Consider the following 14,871-nt stretch of genomic DNA (forward strand, 5'->3'; position numbering starts at 1 on the left):
GGATAGAGCAGGCAAGTGTTAAAACCCATACCTGTTTATTTTATGCTTTACCTGTACCATTGGGTCTATTCTCCTTGACTTCATGTCCCATAGACACAACAGAAACTTAGAGGAAATCTTCCAAAATGAGAGGGATTCCCCTCTTGGGCAGTAAGATTTCCACTTACCTTTTGTTTTGGGGACGACGCTAACATTTTGGATTACCCCTCTCTTTCTGTCTCGGTGACCATGGCCATCAGAACATAGTGCGCACACTTTTCCTAGGATGATCTAATTTACTTAATATACACAATATGATAGTTATGTCATGTCTGAACTTGAATTGGAACACCTCTGTCCTTCATAATGTATAATTATTATCCCATGCGGCCCCAGCAGCTTTGTCTTTTTACCCAGTTACTGACTTAATATTTTGTGCACTTAGTCTCTGTGAGGAGGTGGCAATCCTGGTTGGTGAACAGGGCTTTGCTTCCTCAGAGGTGATCAGATTATTGGGGAAGCAATATTCAACAAGCAGCAGAAGAGGTGGTGGGAGCACAAAATGAATAAAGCAGTAGCAGGGAGTTCCTTGCACTGCAGTGTCCTCTTCAGCAAAGAACAGTAGTGACATCACCAAATCTTATAAGCCTGAGCAGCCAGAGGCAGCAGTGCCTTAGATCTCACTGTAGGTCTTTAGGTACAGCTCCCCCTCCTGCAAGAAGATCAATGATCAGCACAGCAATGACATCACCGAATCTCACTCAAATCTCCTGAGACTAGCAGTCAGAGGCAGCAGTGCCTTAAGATCTCACACTGTAGATATGAAGCTGTAGGCACATACCAGGAAAGCGAACTGCTATTTTTCCGGAGCACTCTTAATCAAAAGGTTCATTTTTGAGGCACAATAATATTATTCCCGGTAAGATGGCAAACCTTCACCTTTTGCGTTCAGGTCGAGTTCAGGTTTCACCATTGTGCAGCACAATAATATTATGTACTGTTACCAGTAAACAAAGACTCTTTAAAAAACCGGGATATCTGTTTGTTTGTAAATCTAGATTCTATGCAGCAGAAATTGCAATCGGACTGCTCTTCCTTCACAGCAAAGGCACTGTGTACCGGTATGTAATTGAACTTGTTACCTGTCACTCCATCTGTTAATTTAACCTCCTTTCCATCCTTCTGTGTCTCTTTTTCCACCATTTCTCTTTATGCATTTGCACCATTCCAGGAGCCATTGTAATATATCCCCCCCACTTCCAGGAGCCATTGTAATATATCCCCCCCTCTTCCAGGTGCCATTGTAATGAGACAATCAATGTTATTCACTACACTTGTCAGTGGTCGGAATGTTATGGCTGATCGGTGTATATCAGACTGAGAGCGGTCTGTGATGAAAATCCCAGATAGCTAGGGAGATTTCAGACAAAGATACAAGAGCTGCATGTACTTCAAGGTTGAGACGTTGAAGCACAAATTGAAACATTGTAGGTGTGAATACTTTACCTGTACCATTGGGTCTATTCTCCTTGACTTCATGTCCCATAGACACAACAGAAACTTAGAGGAAATCTTCCAAAATGAGAGGGATTCCCCTCTTGGGCAGTAAGATTTCCACTTACCTTTTGTTTTGGGGACGACGCTAACATTTTGGATTACCCCTCTCTTTCTGTCTCGGTGACCATGGCCATCAGGACAGAGTGCGCACACTTTTCCTAGGATGATCTAATTTACTTAATATACACAATATGATAGTTATGTCATGTCTGAACTTGAATTGGAACACCTCTGTCCTTCATAATGTATAATTATTATCCCATGCGGCCCCAGCAGCTTTGTCTTTTTACCCAGTTACTGACTTAATATTTTGTGCACTTAGTCTCTGTGAGGAGGTGGCAATCCTGGTTGGTGAACAGGGCTTTGCTTCCTCAGAGGTGATCAGATTATTGGGGAAGCAATATTCAACAAGCAGCAGAAGAGGTGGTGGGAGCACAAAATGAATAAAGCAGTAGCAGGGAGTTCCTTGCACTGCAGTGTCCTCTTCAGCAAAGAACAGTAGTGACATCACCAAATCTTATAAGCCTGAGCAGCCAGAGGCAGCAGTGCCTTAGATCTCACTGTAGGTCTTTAGGTACAGCTCCCCCTCCTGCAAGAAGATCAATGATCAGCACAGCAATGACATCACCGAATCTCACTCAAATCTCCTGAGACTAGCAGTCAGAGGCAGCAGTGCCTTAAGATCTCACACTGTAGATATGAAGCTGTAGGCACATACCAGGAAAGCGAACTGCTATTTTTCCGGAGCACTCTTAATCAAAAGGTTCATTTTTGAGGCACAATAATATTATTCCCGGTAAGATGGCAAACCTTCACCTTTTGCGTTCAGGTCGAGTTCAGGTTTCACCATTGTGCAGCACAATAATATTATGTACTGTTACCAGTAAACAAAGACTCTTTAAAAAACCGGGATATCTGTTTGTTTGTAAATCTAGATTCTATGCAGCAGAAATTGCAATCGGACTGCTCTTCCTTCACAGCAAAGGCACTGTGTACCGGTATGTAATTGAACTTGTTACCTGTCACTCCATCTGTTAATTTAACCTCCTTTCCATCCTTCTGTGTCTCTTTTTCCACCATTTCTCTTTATGCATTTGCTTCTACTATCTCTGTTTTTCTCCCACCTCCTATTTCCATCTCTTTCTCTATTCTCACTATGCACCCTTTTCTTTCTCTTGCTCCCTCACTTGCAGCCTCTATTGCCTCCTCTTTCCACCCTTCTCTCTCTCTCTCTCGCTCCCTCACTTGCAGTCTCTATTGCTTCCTCTTTCCACCGTTCTCTCTCTCTCGCTCTGTCACTTGCAGTCTCTATTGCCTCCTCTTTCCACCCTTCTCTCTCTCTCTCTCGCTCCCTCACTTGCAGTCTCTATTGTCTCCTCTTTCCACCGTTCTCTCTCTCTCTCTCGCTCCCTCACTTGCAGTCTCTATTGCCTCCTCTTTCCACCCTTCTCTCTCTCTCTCTCGCTCCCTCACTTGCAGTCTCTATTGTCTCCTCTTTCCACCGTTCTCTCTCTCTCGCTCCCTCACTTGCAGTCTCTATTGCCTCCTCTTTCCACCCTTCTCTCTCTCGCTCCGTCACTTGCAGCCTCTATTGCCTGCTCTTTCCACCTTATCTTTCTCTCGCTCCCTCACTTGCAGTCTTTATTGCGTCCTCTTTCCACCTTCTCTTGCTCTCGCTCCCTCACTTGCAGTCTCTATTGCGTCCTATTTCCACCTTCTCTTTCTCTCGCTCCCTCACTTGCAGTCTCTATTGCGTCCTCTTCACCGTATCTTTCTCTCGCTCCCTCACTTGCAGTCTCTATTGCGTCCCCTTTCCTTTCCAATTTGCAGACATTCTCTCTCTTTACTCTCTTGCAAGTGCAGCATTAAAACAGATGAATAACTGTCAGAATCATTGTTGCTCATTTATCTAGGGCACTTTTTTTTTTTTACACTTGCGATGGGCCGTTCACATTGGCTCCCTTTTTATTTTTTTCCATTTATTACTATACCTGTGTTCTGTTAGAAGTAAATCACAGATTGTGCGGAAGCGGCATGTAGATGTAGCGGAAGATCTGGGGTGAAACAGGAAAGGAACAGGATTTACACCTACTTACTCCTACACACAGAGAGCAGTTAATTCTCCTAATGGCCCATCCTCCTAAGATATCTATTGTCCGCATGATAAACATGATATCCAGCAGAAATGGGGGGGATTTTGCAGCATTTTCCAGGAGGCGCAATAATGAGCACATTGGGGTCAGTACACGCAGTGTATTGATTCAATGCAATATTAGTGCTCTGAGAATATGGTGTGTGGGAGTGAGTGGGTGTGTGTCATTAGCTTACTTCTCCTACATAAACTTGTCATTCCTGAAGCCCTATTTCTAACTTTAAATGAAAGGAATCTATATGTCGTTTTTCAGTTTTTATTTATTTCAATCATTTAAGACTGCCGTATGCTACAGAGAATCTACAGAGCACATTAAACCGTTTTTCAGCTCTGCTCCAAAGGAGTTTACAGTCTAAAGTCACTCATTAGAGGAAAGTTGAGCAGCACAAGGGCCATTTGAAGACTTCTATGCAGAGCTAGAGCATCCACATGTAATGTAGGAAGGAGCCTACGGCGCAGTTAATGTCCAGGGGGCCCAGCTACAACCTTTTATGCTTCTGCAATAAACCAGGGGGTAGTGCAGTTGTGCACCTGCCTGGCACTTCACCAGGCAGGATGCACATGCAGACCATACCAGTAGAGGGAAATGCAAATGATACAGCATCTCTGTGCCTTTTGCATTTCCAATTTTTTTCAGTATGAAAGCTGAATAAAGTATTGCTCACCTTCTCTAGCTTTGATATGCCCTATTGATGTGACTCACCATTCAGTATACCTAAATATAAAATAATATCCAAAAGCATTGCTGCACACTTCTTTTTGAAGGTGGCTATGCTTGCTGTACATAGTTTTAAGGCATGTTCGTGATTAGAACTACAAAGTTTCATGCTGACGCACTCTGCTGGTAGCCTGGACCTGTAAGAACCCTGCGCAGTGCCACTGTACTACTGTAACCTCCTAAGCAGATTATATTTATACTCCATTCTCATTCAGTTTTGTCAGCAAAGGGAAAGCCCATTTCTGGGATTCCTAAGAGATGTAAGAAACCAGCAGGGAGCTCAACCAATATTCACCTTTGTCTGAAATAATACTTGTGGGTGGGATGTCCCTTCAAAGATGCGCAACATTTTCATAATTTGACCTGATGCCCTATCCAACCATTGGTGGCTGTGTCAAGACTTTCCTCTTCTCTTTGAGTTATTGTGTAATGTTCTGTCCATCCAGGGACTTGAAGCTGGACAATGTTATGCTGGACTCAGAGGGCCACATCAAGATTGCAGACTTTGGAATGTGTAAAGAGAACATGTGGGATGGAGTGACGACAAAGACTTTTTGTGGCACCCCAGACTATATAGCCCCAGAGGTAATGTGTCCTATAAACAAACCGGTTTACCATGGCCACCTGGCAGCAAAGAAAAATGTTTTATTCTCTCAATACAGTAGTGAAAGTAGGGCACACCTGAAAAAAATTTGTTTGGTAGATGATTTTTGCTAATTTTTTGTAAGCCCATAACACACACACATAATTACAATGCAATTCCTCAGCATTCACCAGCCATGGCTTCCTGGTGGCTTAGAAAATCCACTAGTCAGAACAGATGGGAGTTACTGGCTGGGTACAAATTGGAAAAAGCCTGCTTAAAGTAATGGTCATAACTGATGCAATGGGAGGATGAGTGATGATCATAAATTCAGTGCTATAGAAGCAAGGAAGAAGAGCGTGGTCACACAGATTGGACACTGGGGACAGTGGACTGGTGATGAAAGATATGAGGATTAGTCTAAAACTGCTGCTCACAAACCACACTGCATTCTTGTTACATTGGACAATACAGAATATAACTTTAAGCATTTTGTTTTGACTGGCTTTGAATTGACCAGTGGGAGGGGAGATGGAAAAGTAAGTATTCCTGTCAATAATGAACTAACATATTAGCATAGAAGTATCCTGTCACCTTGTTTTAAATGCTATGAAGTTATACAGAATATTATTTCTCTGTTGAGTGTGATACTTCAACTTTAAACCTCATGCCACAGGACTCTCTTGGAAAGTCTAGTCTATCTTGGAGTTTAGGCTTGCATGAGGAGACATAGCCTAGTGAAGGAGATTAGTTATCTCAGGATTCCTGTTCCCAGGCAATAACTATGAGCAGAGTTTTCAGGTAAGGCTTGAGTGCCTATAATCACTTATGGAGAGGAGCTTTGGGTAATGGCCAAAAGAAGCGAGATGGTGAGTATAGGTGGAGGAAGTAATAGTTGTGAGGTTTTTCCACAGAATTGCTGGACTTGTCCTCTGTAATAGTTGGAGGAGCATTGGAGTCATGCTGCTGATACTTTGAATGGAGAAGTGCCTACTGAAATAGTTGGGTTTGTTATAAGGATTTCTTCTGGTGAGACTTCCCATGGACCCCAAGCTAGCCCCAGATAATGCTGGTGGGATTATACAGTATCTGTGGACACATCTTGGATTCTTCCTTAAGGAGCCAAAATCTATCACAGCACAGGGAAGTCTAGAACAACCAGCCTGCTTCTCCCATAACCCCTACAGGACCAACAGACCTAAAATGTGTATGTTGATTTATAATCTATCAGTAGCTGTTTCCAGGCTCGGTGTCTTTTTCAACCACCAACAGAAATCTGATAATAATTTTGTATTTTCCTGATCTAGATCATTGCTTATCAACCATACGGGAGGTCAGTGGATTGGTGGGCCTTTGGCATCTTACTCTATGAAATGTTGGCCGGGCAGGTAATTATTTTATTATTTGGTTTCTTTATTTTGATGAACCTTGTCACGGACGTGCCCTACTCCAAGCGGCCAGATGACGTATTGCAGTGGTAAGAGGGTTGAAAAATCACTATTTGTCTTCACTAGACTTAGAAATAATGATAAAAGGTCCCACTTACACACCACCCACTCCGTGTAATCTACAGATTACTGCCACCAAGCCTGGTTAAACACTCACTTCCAAATTTAGGGCATAAAAGACAGAATAACTTACAAAGACCCCAAACTTAAATTTAGCCGAAAGTGTACAAGGTACCGAATTATTAAAAGAACCTCCTCAGGAACATATATGGTTCTTATACCAGACAAAGGCAGGAACTTAATAAATGAATGATTTATTATGAAGAAAAAGTATTCACAGTGCATATATTTACAATTAGATGTTATACAAGACAGTTACACAAAACAAACAAATAAAAAATAAAAAGAAGAAAACTGATAGAAATCCTACTTACAGAAGCACTCGATTCTATCCCAGGGGGCTGCCGGCAAGGAAAATGGCAACTTACTACAAAACTAGATTTTGGCCCCCAAGTAAGCACACTCTGGTTACCCTTGCAACATTTTTTATACCTGTGGGTCCCAGCTCAGGTTGCAGTCCAGCTTCTGGGATGAACGGGGTGGGGAAACAGGTGTGGCTAAGAGACAAGGACTTGCAGCCCCCACCTATTTCACACCTGGTAGAGGAGTTTTTCACCAGACAGAACCCATATATGACAAAAAAGGCAATATTTCTGTATATGAGTCTGACACAGATATGCTATCTCTAGATGCATACACAGCACAATTGCATCTTTTTCCATAGACATCTCACATGGGTAGGCTGAGACCCTCCAAAACCAACTTTTGTCTATCTTAAACAAATAAAGATACCCCAGCCTTGTCTGGTGTCATTCTACAGGGAATAATGAGGGTACATTTAATATATATACTAGGACCCCCAGATATCGCTGGATCCATATTTAATCTTTTATATCTGAGCATTTAATAGAAGGAGGCTGGGTTTGTGCTTCTTTTGTTTGTGAGAGGGCCCTTAGAAGGTTACATTCTTAGTTCCTCCATGGCCAGGAGTGGTGTGAAAGAATGGTCCATGCCAAGAGGAATCCCCACACAACACTAAGATGCTAATTGTGTTATGTAAATCTAATTTCCACTTTACAGCATTTGAGCCATCTCTCGCTGAAGGAATTAACCTTTGTGATTACTTCCTCTTGCCACCTCTGCTGGAAGGTTAAGTCAGATGCCTACTACCCCCAATCACACTGATAAACAACATATTTACAATAACTCATAGCCTCCTGTCCTGACAAACCTATTACCAATTTTGTTAAAATTCATGAAAAAATGTTGGTCTTGTTAATATCAGCTAGTCATTTCATAGTCTAGGGTTGAAACATACTGTTAAAATCTGATCAATTGCTGTGGGCAGCTCCTCCAGTTTTGGTTTCCTTCAGTTTTTATACATCAGCTTCCTCCTTGATATTTTCTGGTCTATATAAAAAGCCGGAGATGAAGCCGAAGCCAACTATTTCTTACTGATTAACAGCATTTCTTTTACCAAAGCATTGAAAGCTTGATTTGCTTTGTGGCAGCTAAGATTTGTTTTCCTCGTTCAAACATCCCAGTTGTGACATTTTGAGAGGGAACATGATTCCTCCCTAAGAACAGAAGTTTAAATGTATTCAATCCAGGGGGATTATGTTGATATTCTAGGCATGAATAATTCTCAGGGGGGTTCCCCTTTAAAACAAACCTGTAGTAAACTAACATCAGATATAAAATACAGACACCCGGAGGTGCTTCACGTACCTCCGGTTTGTATTAGTGGCACACCATGGGTTCTTCTTCTAATGAAATCACTGTTATTCAAGCCAATTGAAAGCATAACATTTTATGTTGAATTATTGCTGCCCATGTAATCATTAAAGTCATGTCATCGTTGTCATATAACCATGAAACAACATGCTGACACTGTATCCTGCAATCATTTAGCCAGTTAAAAGAACATTAACATGATTCTACATAAACTGCAGCTCACACACACGCTACACATAATGACATCAATCAAATGCATTGTTTCAGCGTGTGATTAGATAGGAAAACATCACTGCTACTCAATAGACAGACTAATAATCCACTGTATCCGCATATAATTGGTATGCAGATGATGAATAATAACATGAGTAGTTAAAGCGAACCTATACTTTTCCAATGCAAGGCAAAGCGACGGGTTCACTTAAAGCATAACTACACCCAAGAAGAAAAAAAATGTATACTGCATATTGCAGCTTACCAGTCCTTAGATGTGGTGGCTGCATTAGGTTTTTTTTTCCAGGCTTTTTTCTTTGCCTTTATTTTAAACTGGTGATCTTGCCAGTAACACAATTACTCTCCTAGGGTGACAACGCTCATTCACTGTAAATATCTTTTCAGGAGCAGCGTTGTCACCCTATGACAGGAAATGTGCTAGGACTGTACAACACCTCTCCTCTTCCCCATAACATAGGGGGAGGTAATCTGTAGTCCTAACACACTTCCTAATAACATTGAGATAACAGTGCAAAATGCACAGAAAACCGCTGAATTTCTGGCAGGATCAACAGGTATTTTTTGCACATCGATCCGATATAATGAAACACTTTTAATTGCATATTTCACAAGCAAATGGCAGAAAATAAGAGAAGTTAATTGTTAGGCCTTATTCACACTGCTTAGAGTGGGGCTGTACAGATCCATGCGGCGTGCACGGCCATATCGGGCCGTTCCCGGGAAGGACATGTGCTGTGTGTGATTGTACGTAGCAGCCTGTTCTTCCCTATTGGAGGACGCGGCTGTATGCCGCCGCACGTTCACCCGCACTGCACACCCATCCTGTCTGCGTACGAGTACAGACACCCGCACCAATGTGCAGCTCAGGTGAGCGTAAGGCCGTGTACTCCCATTGAGAACAGGCTGCTGTGTACAATCACACGCAGCACCTGTCCTTCCCGGGAACGGCCCAATACGGCCGTGCACGGATCTGTACGGGCCCACTCTAAGCAGTGTGAATGAGGCCTTAGGATTACATGCACTTTAACTTCGGCCCTTCTCAGTTGCTCACTTAAGTCCTTTCAGCTTTCTACAATAATTAAAGGGTCAACAACAACAAAAAGAAAACAAAACAGTGAAGCTTCTAAATGCATCCAGCATAATTGTGATCCCAAGCAGGTGTGAGGATCTATGATCTAGTGCCAAATTTTTGAGGACACCTGACCATCACACCTACTGTATATGAGCTTGTTAGACATCCCATTTCAAACCCATGGGCACTAATATGGAATTGGTACCATTTTGTCTCCACAAGGAAAGACTTTCCACAAGACAAATGAGCATTTGTGAGGTCAGCTACTGATGTTGGCTCGGCATTCCAATTAATCTAAAAGGTGTTCAATAGGGTGGAGGCCAGAGCTTTGAGTAACACAATCGAGTTCCTCCATACCAAACTCATCACACCATGTATTTATGGAACTGGCTTTGAACACAGGGGCACAGTCATGGTGGAAGAGAAAAGGGCCTTCACCAAACTGTTACCACAAGGTTTGAAGTGCACAATTGTCTTTGTATATTGTAGAATTACCTGTTCCCTCCATGGGTAACACCAGAACTCAGTGTACCGGCTATCCACATACTTTTGGTCACTTACAGTGGTATACAGTATATTTAAGTCTGTTGTCTAGTCTTCATTGCACAGGTTGTGATTGGTTGTTATCCTGTAGGGTTTTAGATCTCTTAGTAACGTCACTCTTTCCTCTCACAGGCTCCTTTTGAAGGGGAGGATGAAGATGAACTATTCCAGTCTATCATGGAGCACAATGTAGCCTATCCCAAGTCTATGTCCAAGGAAGCTGTGGCTATCTGCAAAGGGGTAGGGATCTGTCGGTCCGTGTTTTCCAACATTGTAAAATCCCACATACCTCACGTTGGCCACACGCGTTACAATCTGATCGTTCAAACACTGTGCAATCACCTTCCTTAACAATCTATATCTATATTTGGGTATGTTTTCCTATTATATAGATGCTGGAGGATCTAAAGGATATTGTACAAGCAGATTGTACCTTATGGCCAGCTTAACTGCTCATGGTATTAGACATACAAGATCCCTCTTTACTAGGAAGGTGTGGCAAAAATTGCAGAAATGATTGGCATCTAGAGATTAGTGGTACTCCTAGAGCAGTTTCTACTAATAGATCCTTCAGGAACAGAGCTAGGATGTTACTCTTGAAGACAACCAATTCACCCCCCGGCTTCCCGTTCCCCAAGCTTTCCCTCCTTTGCTCAGGAGGGCCACTGCCAATCCCCTCATTATAGACTAGTCTCCATTATTTTTTTCCATCTATCTCCAGTTTTTCCCACCACATTCATTTTAAAGCCCCTTCCCTCACCTATTTTTTTGGTTTTAATCACTTTATAAGTACCTGGAATCCTGCAGTTTTCTGGTTGGTCATGTGATGCCACGCGTCTTCCTGCTTCTCTTCTAGCAATGGGTGGTCCTTACTTCTGGACAGCCCAGTGCTTGCCGAAACCCGTCCAGGGGAACTATGAGCCCACACTAGACACCAATCATGGCACACCTATGGGAAGATGGTTGGATTCAGCCTGGAAGAGGACCTGCGCTTGACCAAAGAGCGATCGGAGAGGAGGTAAGTATTGCAATGAGAGCTATTCTTCAATTTTTACTAGTGTTGGTCTAGTTCTTATTTTTTTTATTGGAGTTGGGTTTTAAGTGTATCATAATCTATATAAAGCAGTGCTACCTGTTGTGGTACTCACACATTGGATGTCTAGCAATACATTACCAATTGATATAGGGATCGCCTGAAAAAAAAATATAGATTGAACAAGATTGTAATATCAGAGCAGATCCAGAGGATTACCACACTGCAAACCTGTTTCTACAGTCAGGTCTGTTCCATGGCATGCCTAATCTGTGTAGCACCTGGATCCATCCTGCCCCCACAGTTCCAGGGAGGGGGAGTCAGCGTGTCTATAATTGTCTGTATGTGTGTGTTTTTCACGTCTTTAAATGCCGCATGAATCCAAAGTGAAGTGACAGTGATCCAAACATCTGCTCTGGATGTCCCGAGCAGATGTGCTTGGCCTACGCTCCTCCACCACAGGCAGTAGAAATAAGTGAGTGGGAGACCGCAATGACTGGCAGACATAGGCAGAAAGCTCTTCTTCCTGTACTGTGCCTTTTAGCACTGCAGGACATGCAGAATTCCTGCAGGGCTTAAAACAGAGTGATTTGCTTTGCTTTGTGTGTTTCTTTCCAAAAGTGAGTTGGTATTATTCCCTGAAGTGCATGCCATTTTATAATGCATTGATGCACATTTTGCACTGTTTCATGAGTAGATTCAGAGTACATAGAGTATTGTAACGTCTAGCAGGTCATCCAGACTAAAGCTGACAATACACCTATAGATTATCTGCAGACTTTCTATGGTCAGATGGAAAAAGTGCAATAGATTTGCTCCATCTACCCTAAACTGTGTGAATGAAGGGATTGCCCACTGGGCCAAGCTTCAGTATCTTGCTAGTCGGTCCCGCTGGCACTGAAAATACCTGAACAATCTGATTGAATGCAGGCATTTTGAGAGCCAACGGGGCTGACTAGCAAGATACTGAAGCTTGGCCCAGTGGGAGATTCCTCCAGCCCTACGTGCTGCGTAAGGTAGATGCCACCATAACAAAGAGACCTCTGTGCCCTGCAAGCCTCCTTTAGCCAGTTCCTGTCTGCCATAGACCAGAGATCAAGCAGTCTAGAGGACTTTGGCTGTTATGTCTGTTGCACCTGCAGACATCACTGACCAAGGCGTCTTAGTGGGAAAAGATCTTTCTGACAGGTTTTAATATCCTGTGCGATCATTTTCTTGAATTGTTTCCCTTTATTTCATCTTGTGCTGGAGGTGCCTCCTCTCTCCGTATCAGAAACATGTCTGCTCCTACACAAGCGCCAGAAAAACATCTCTTGAGGTTTTTATTGTGCCCATTATCCAAGATATATGGACCAGTGAGAAAGTAATTGTGTACATTACTGTCAAGCTTTTATTGCTGTGTCCCTGCTATTTCCTGTTGATCATTGCCACTGAGACAGAAGGTGATGGTAAAGACAACATTTTGCAATTGTCACCAGAATAAGTGGAGAGTGTAAATCTTCCAGTGGTGACATCTTTCCAGGTGACTACTGCTTAAGATGACAATTCCCCTCTTAGTTCATAGCAGATAAGGTCGAAAAAAAGACACAGATCCATCAAGTTCAATGTGTGTGAGTTTTAGGTGTTTACTCCAGAGGAAGGCAAAAAAAGCCCTGCAAGCATAGGCCAGTTTGCTGTAAGAGGGTCCAAAAATCCCTTCCTGACCCTTTACTGGCGATTGGAGAAATCCCCTCCCTTTTGTAGAGATCTCCTCGAACTCACATGCTCACTTTATCTTTAGAACCATTGGGTACCCCCAAAACCTATGTGCTTTATTATGCAAATATTGAATGCAACTTGTCTAGCCTGTGTTTTCCTATTGACGAGTACATAGGAAGGTATTGGAGAAGGTAGGCCAAATACCAACCGCAGAACTCACAGTTGGGGTTTGCACATTACAGCACCCAGATCAGGGCATCTACAGGCCAAAACGTCTGTTGTTGGGAAATGAGACCCCGGCACAATTTTTTGTCACATTGGCCCCATTCAAAGGATACCAATTATTGTCCTGTCCTGTGAACACAACAGAAATTAAATCTAAAGCGATATCACAATGACATCACAGAACCTGTCCCTCGGCATAGGTCACATGGTCTGCCTAGTCTAGCATGTGCTCATAGTAATACTGAAGAATTATTGTCTGTAGGCTCTACTGATGCAGTTTCTCTCCGATCACATGACCTGTGCCATGGAATGGGGTCAGTTGACAAGGACACGCAGTACTCCAGAATGCCTTTGTTACAAAACAACAATTACATTTTTTGATATATGAAATCGCGGTTCTGTGTTCTTCAGGGACGTGCGGTCGGGATGCAGGTGAGGCAGAGCCTCACCTAGTATTTTGGAGGAAAAAGCTCTCAGCTTCAAGTCTGAAGCTGACAGCTTCTCTCCATTCGGAGGGGCATGCGACAGGTTACACAGCAGGGAAAGCCTCCCCGCTGTGTAACCTGTGATTTACATAATTAGTTAATTACAGGCGGCACTGCATCCGGCTTTGACAGCTAAGTTAGGTTGCACAGCGGCAGGCTTCAACACTGCCTGTGTAACCTAACTTAGTGAGGCAAGAGCTGAAACAGCCTCTACTCTGTTAGAGGCTTGAGCTCTGTGAATGGTTTGGACCCATGGCAAAGCGCTATGTACTTATTTATTTTCTCCTGACTTATGATGAGCCCATTAGTGACCTTCAATGCTGCAGCTTTGTACAATATGTACTACACATGTTGTGGATCATTCTTGCAGTGTACGTGCGGCCCCACACCAATTTGCCTTGATTTCTCATGTTTATTTATTCTTCTCCCCCCCCCCCGGGCTGGTTCTTTAAGGCAAACAAAACACTCGTTTCCACGATAGTGTCTTTTAAGCGTTTCAGCGCTAGAAATTAGCATAATGGGTGTGAAGCACAGCGCGTAAATGCTAATCTATTCCAGCAAGGCTGCACCCCCAGGCTTCACACCTCTGTCATGGTGGGTAGAAGCACACATGTTGGGCACACATGAGCTGGCACGTGCTTGCATATTACAGACACACACGGATTGATGCACAGAAAAGCACTCCCAGCACAAGTGCTTGCGAAGGCTGATTGCAATTGATCCCTCCGCCGCCCCCAAACAAAGCTAATAGGAAATGGCTGGGCATTGCTGGTGAGCCATAATGTCTCCCCAGAACTCCGCTGTAAGGCACTGAGTCACATCCGCTGTGTCAGACATTCGCATCCACGCATTGTGCTGACTGACCTGATCAAGTCAAATCGTGGCACGAATCTGGCTTGTCCTCACATTCTACTGAATAATGAATTGGTACAAGTAGGAATAAACCTTTTTGAAGTTGGCAGCCTAATCCTATTGTCTGTGGATCTCCTTTAGCCTCTTTAAGCCACGTCCTGTCTACATGCTCCAGCGTCGGCTGCATTGCTCTGGATCGGCTTCCAGAGAGTGACAGCTATGGATGTGGTTCGGGTTAGTGGTCAATCGTCAGGATCTGAGCATTTACGGAATCGCAGACTTTTTAGTGAAAGGTTTGCAGCTTCGCCAGCAGAAATAAGGAACAACCTATAATGAATTGCCTTTAATGTGTCTTTAATGTTAAGTTGCCTTTAACCTATAATGCAGGGCCTTTGCTCCTGGTCGGCTGAGACACAAGAGCCAATAATGGAAGGAATGGACAACCCACCACCCTTTATATAAAAGAATGGGCTCACGGCAGCATACCGCCATGTTTGT

General features: G+C 43.2%; 1 protein-coding gene across 2 annotated transcripts in view; it reads left to right on the top strand.

Moving 5' to 3' along the window:
• PRKCB (protein kinase C beta) overlaps positions 1-14,871 on the top strand; it is a 222,512-nt gene that overhangs the window by 179,288 nt on the left and 28,353 nt on the right. For both annotated transcript variants that reach the window (XM_018561835.1, XM_018561827.1), the window contains exons 12-15: positions 1,038-1,100; positions 4,853-4,991; positions 6,297-6,377; positions 10,213-10,320. In XM_018561835.1, coding sequence (XP_018417337.1) covers positions 1,038-1,100; positions 4,853-4,991; positions 6,297-6,377; positions 10,213-10,320 — 391 coding nt within the window. The remainder of the gene's footprint in view (positions 1-1,037; positions 1,101-4,852; positions 4,992-6,296; positions 6,378-10,212; positions 10,321-14,871) is intronic.

Source organism: Nanorana parkeri, unplaced genomic scaffold (genome assembly GCF_000935625.1).
Source record: "Nanorana parkeri isolate BGI_ZX_2015 unplaced genomic scaffold, ASM93562v1 scaffold19, whole genome shotgun sequence".
NCBI lineage: Eukaryota > Metazoa > Chordata > Amphibia > Anura > Dicroglossidae > Nanorana > Nanorana parkeri.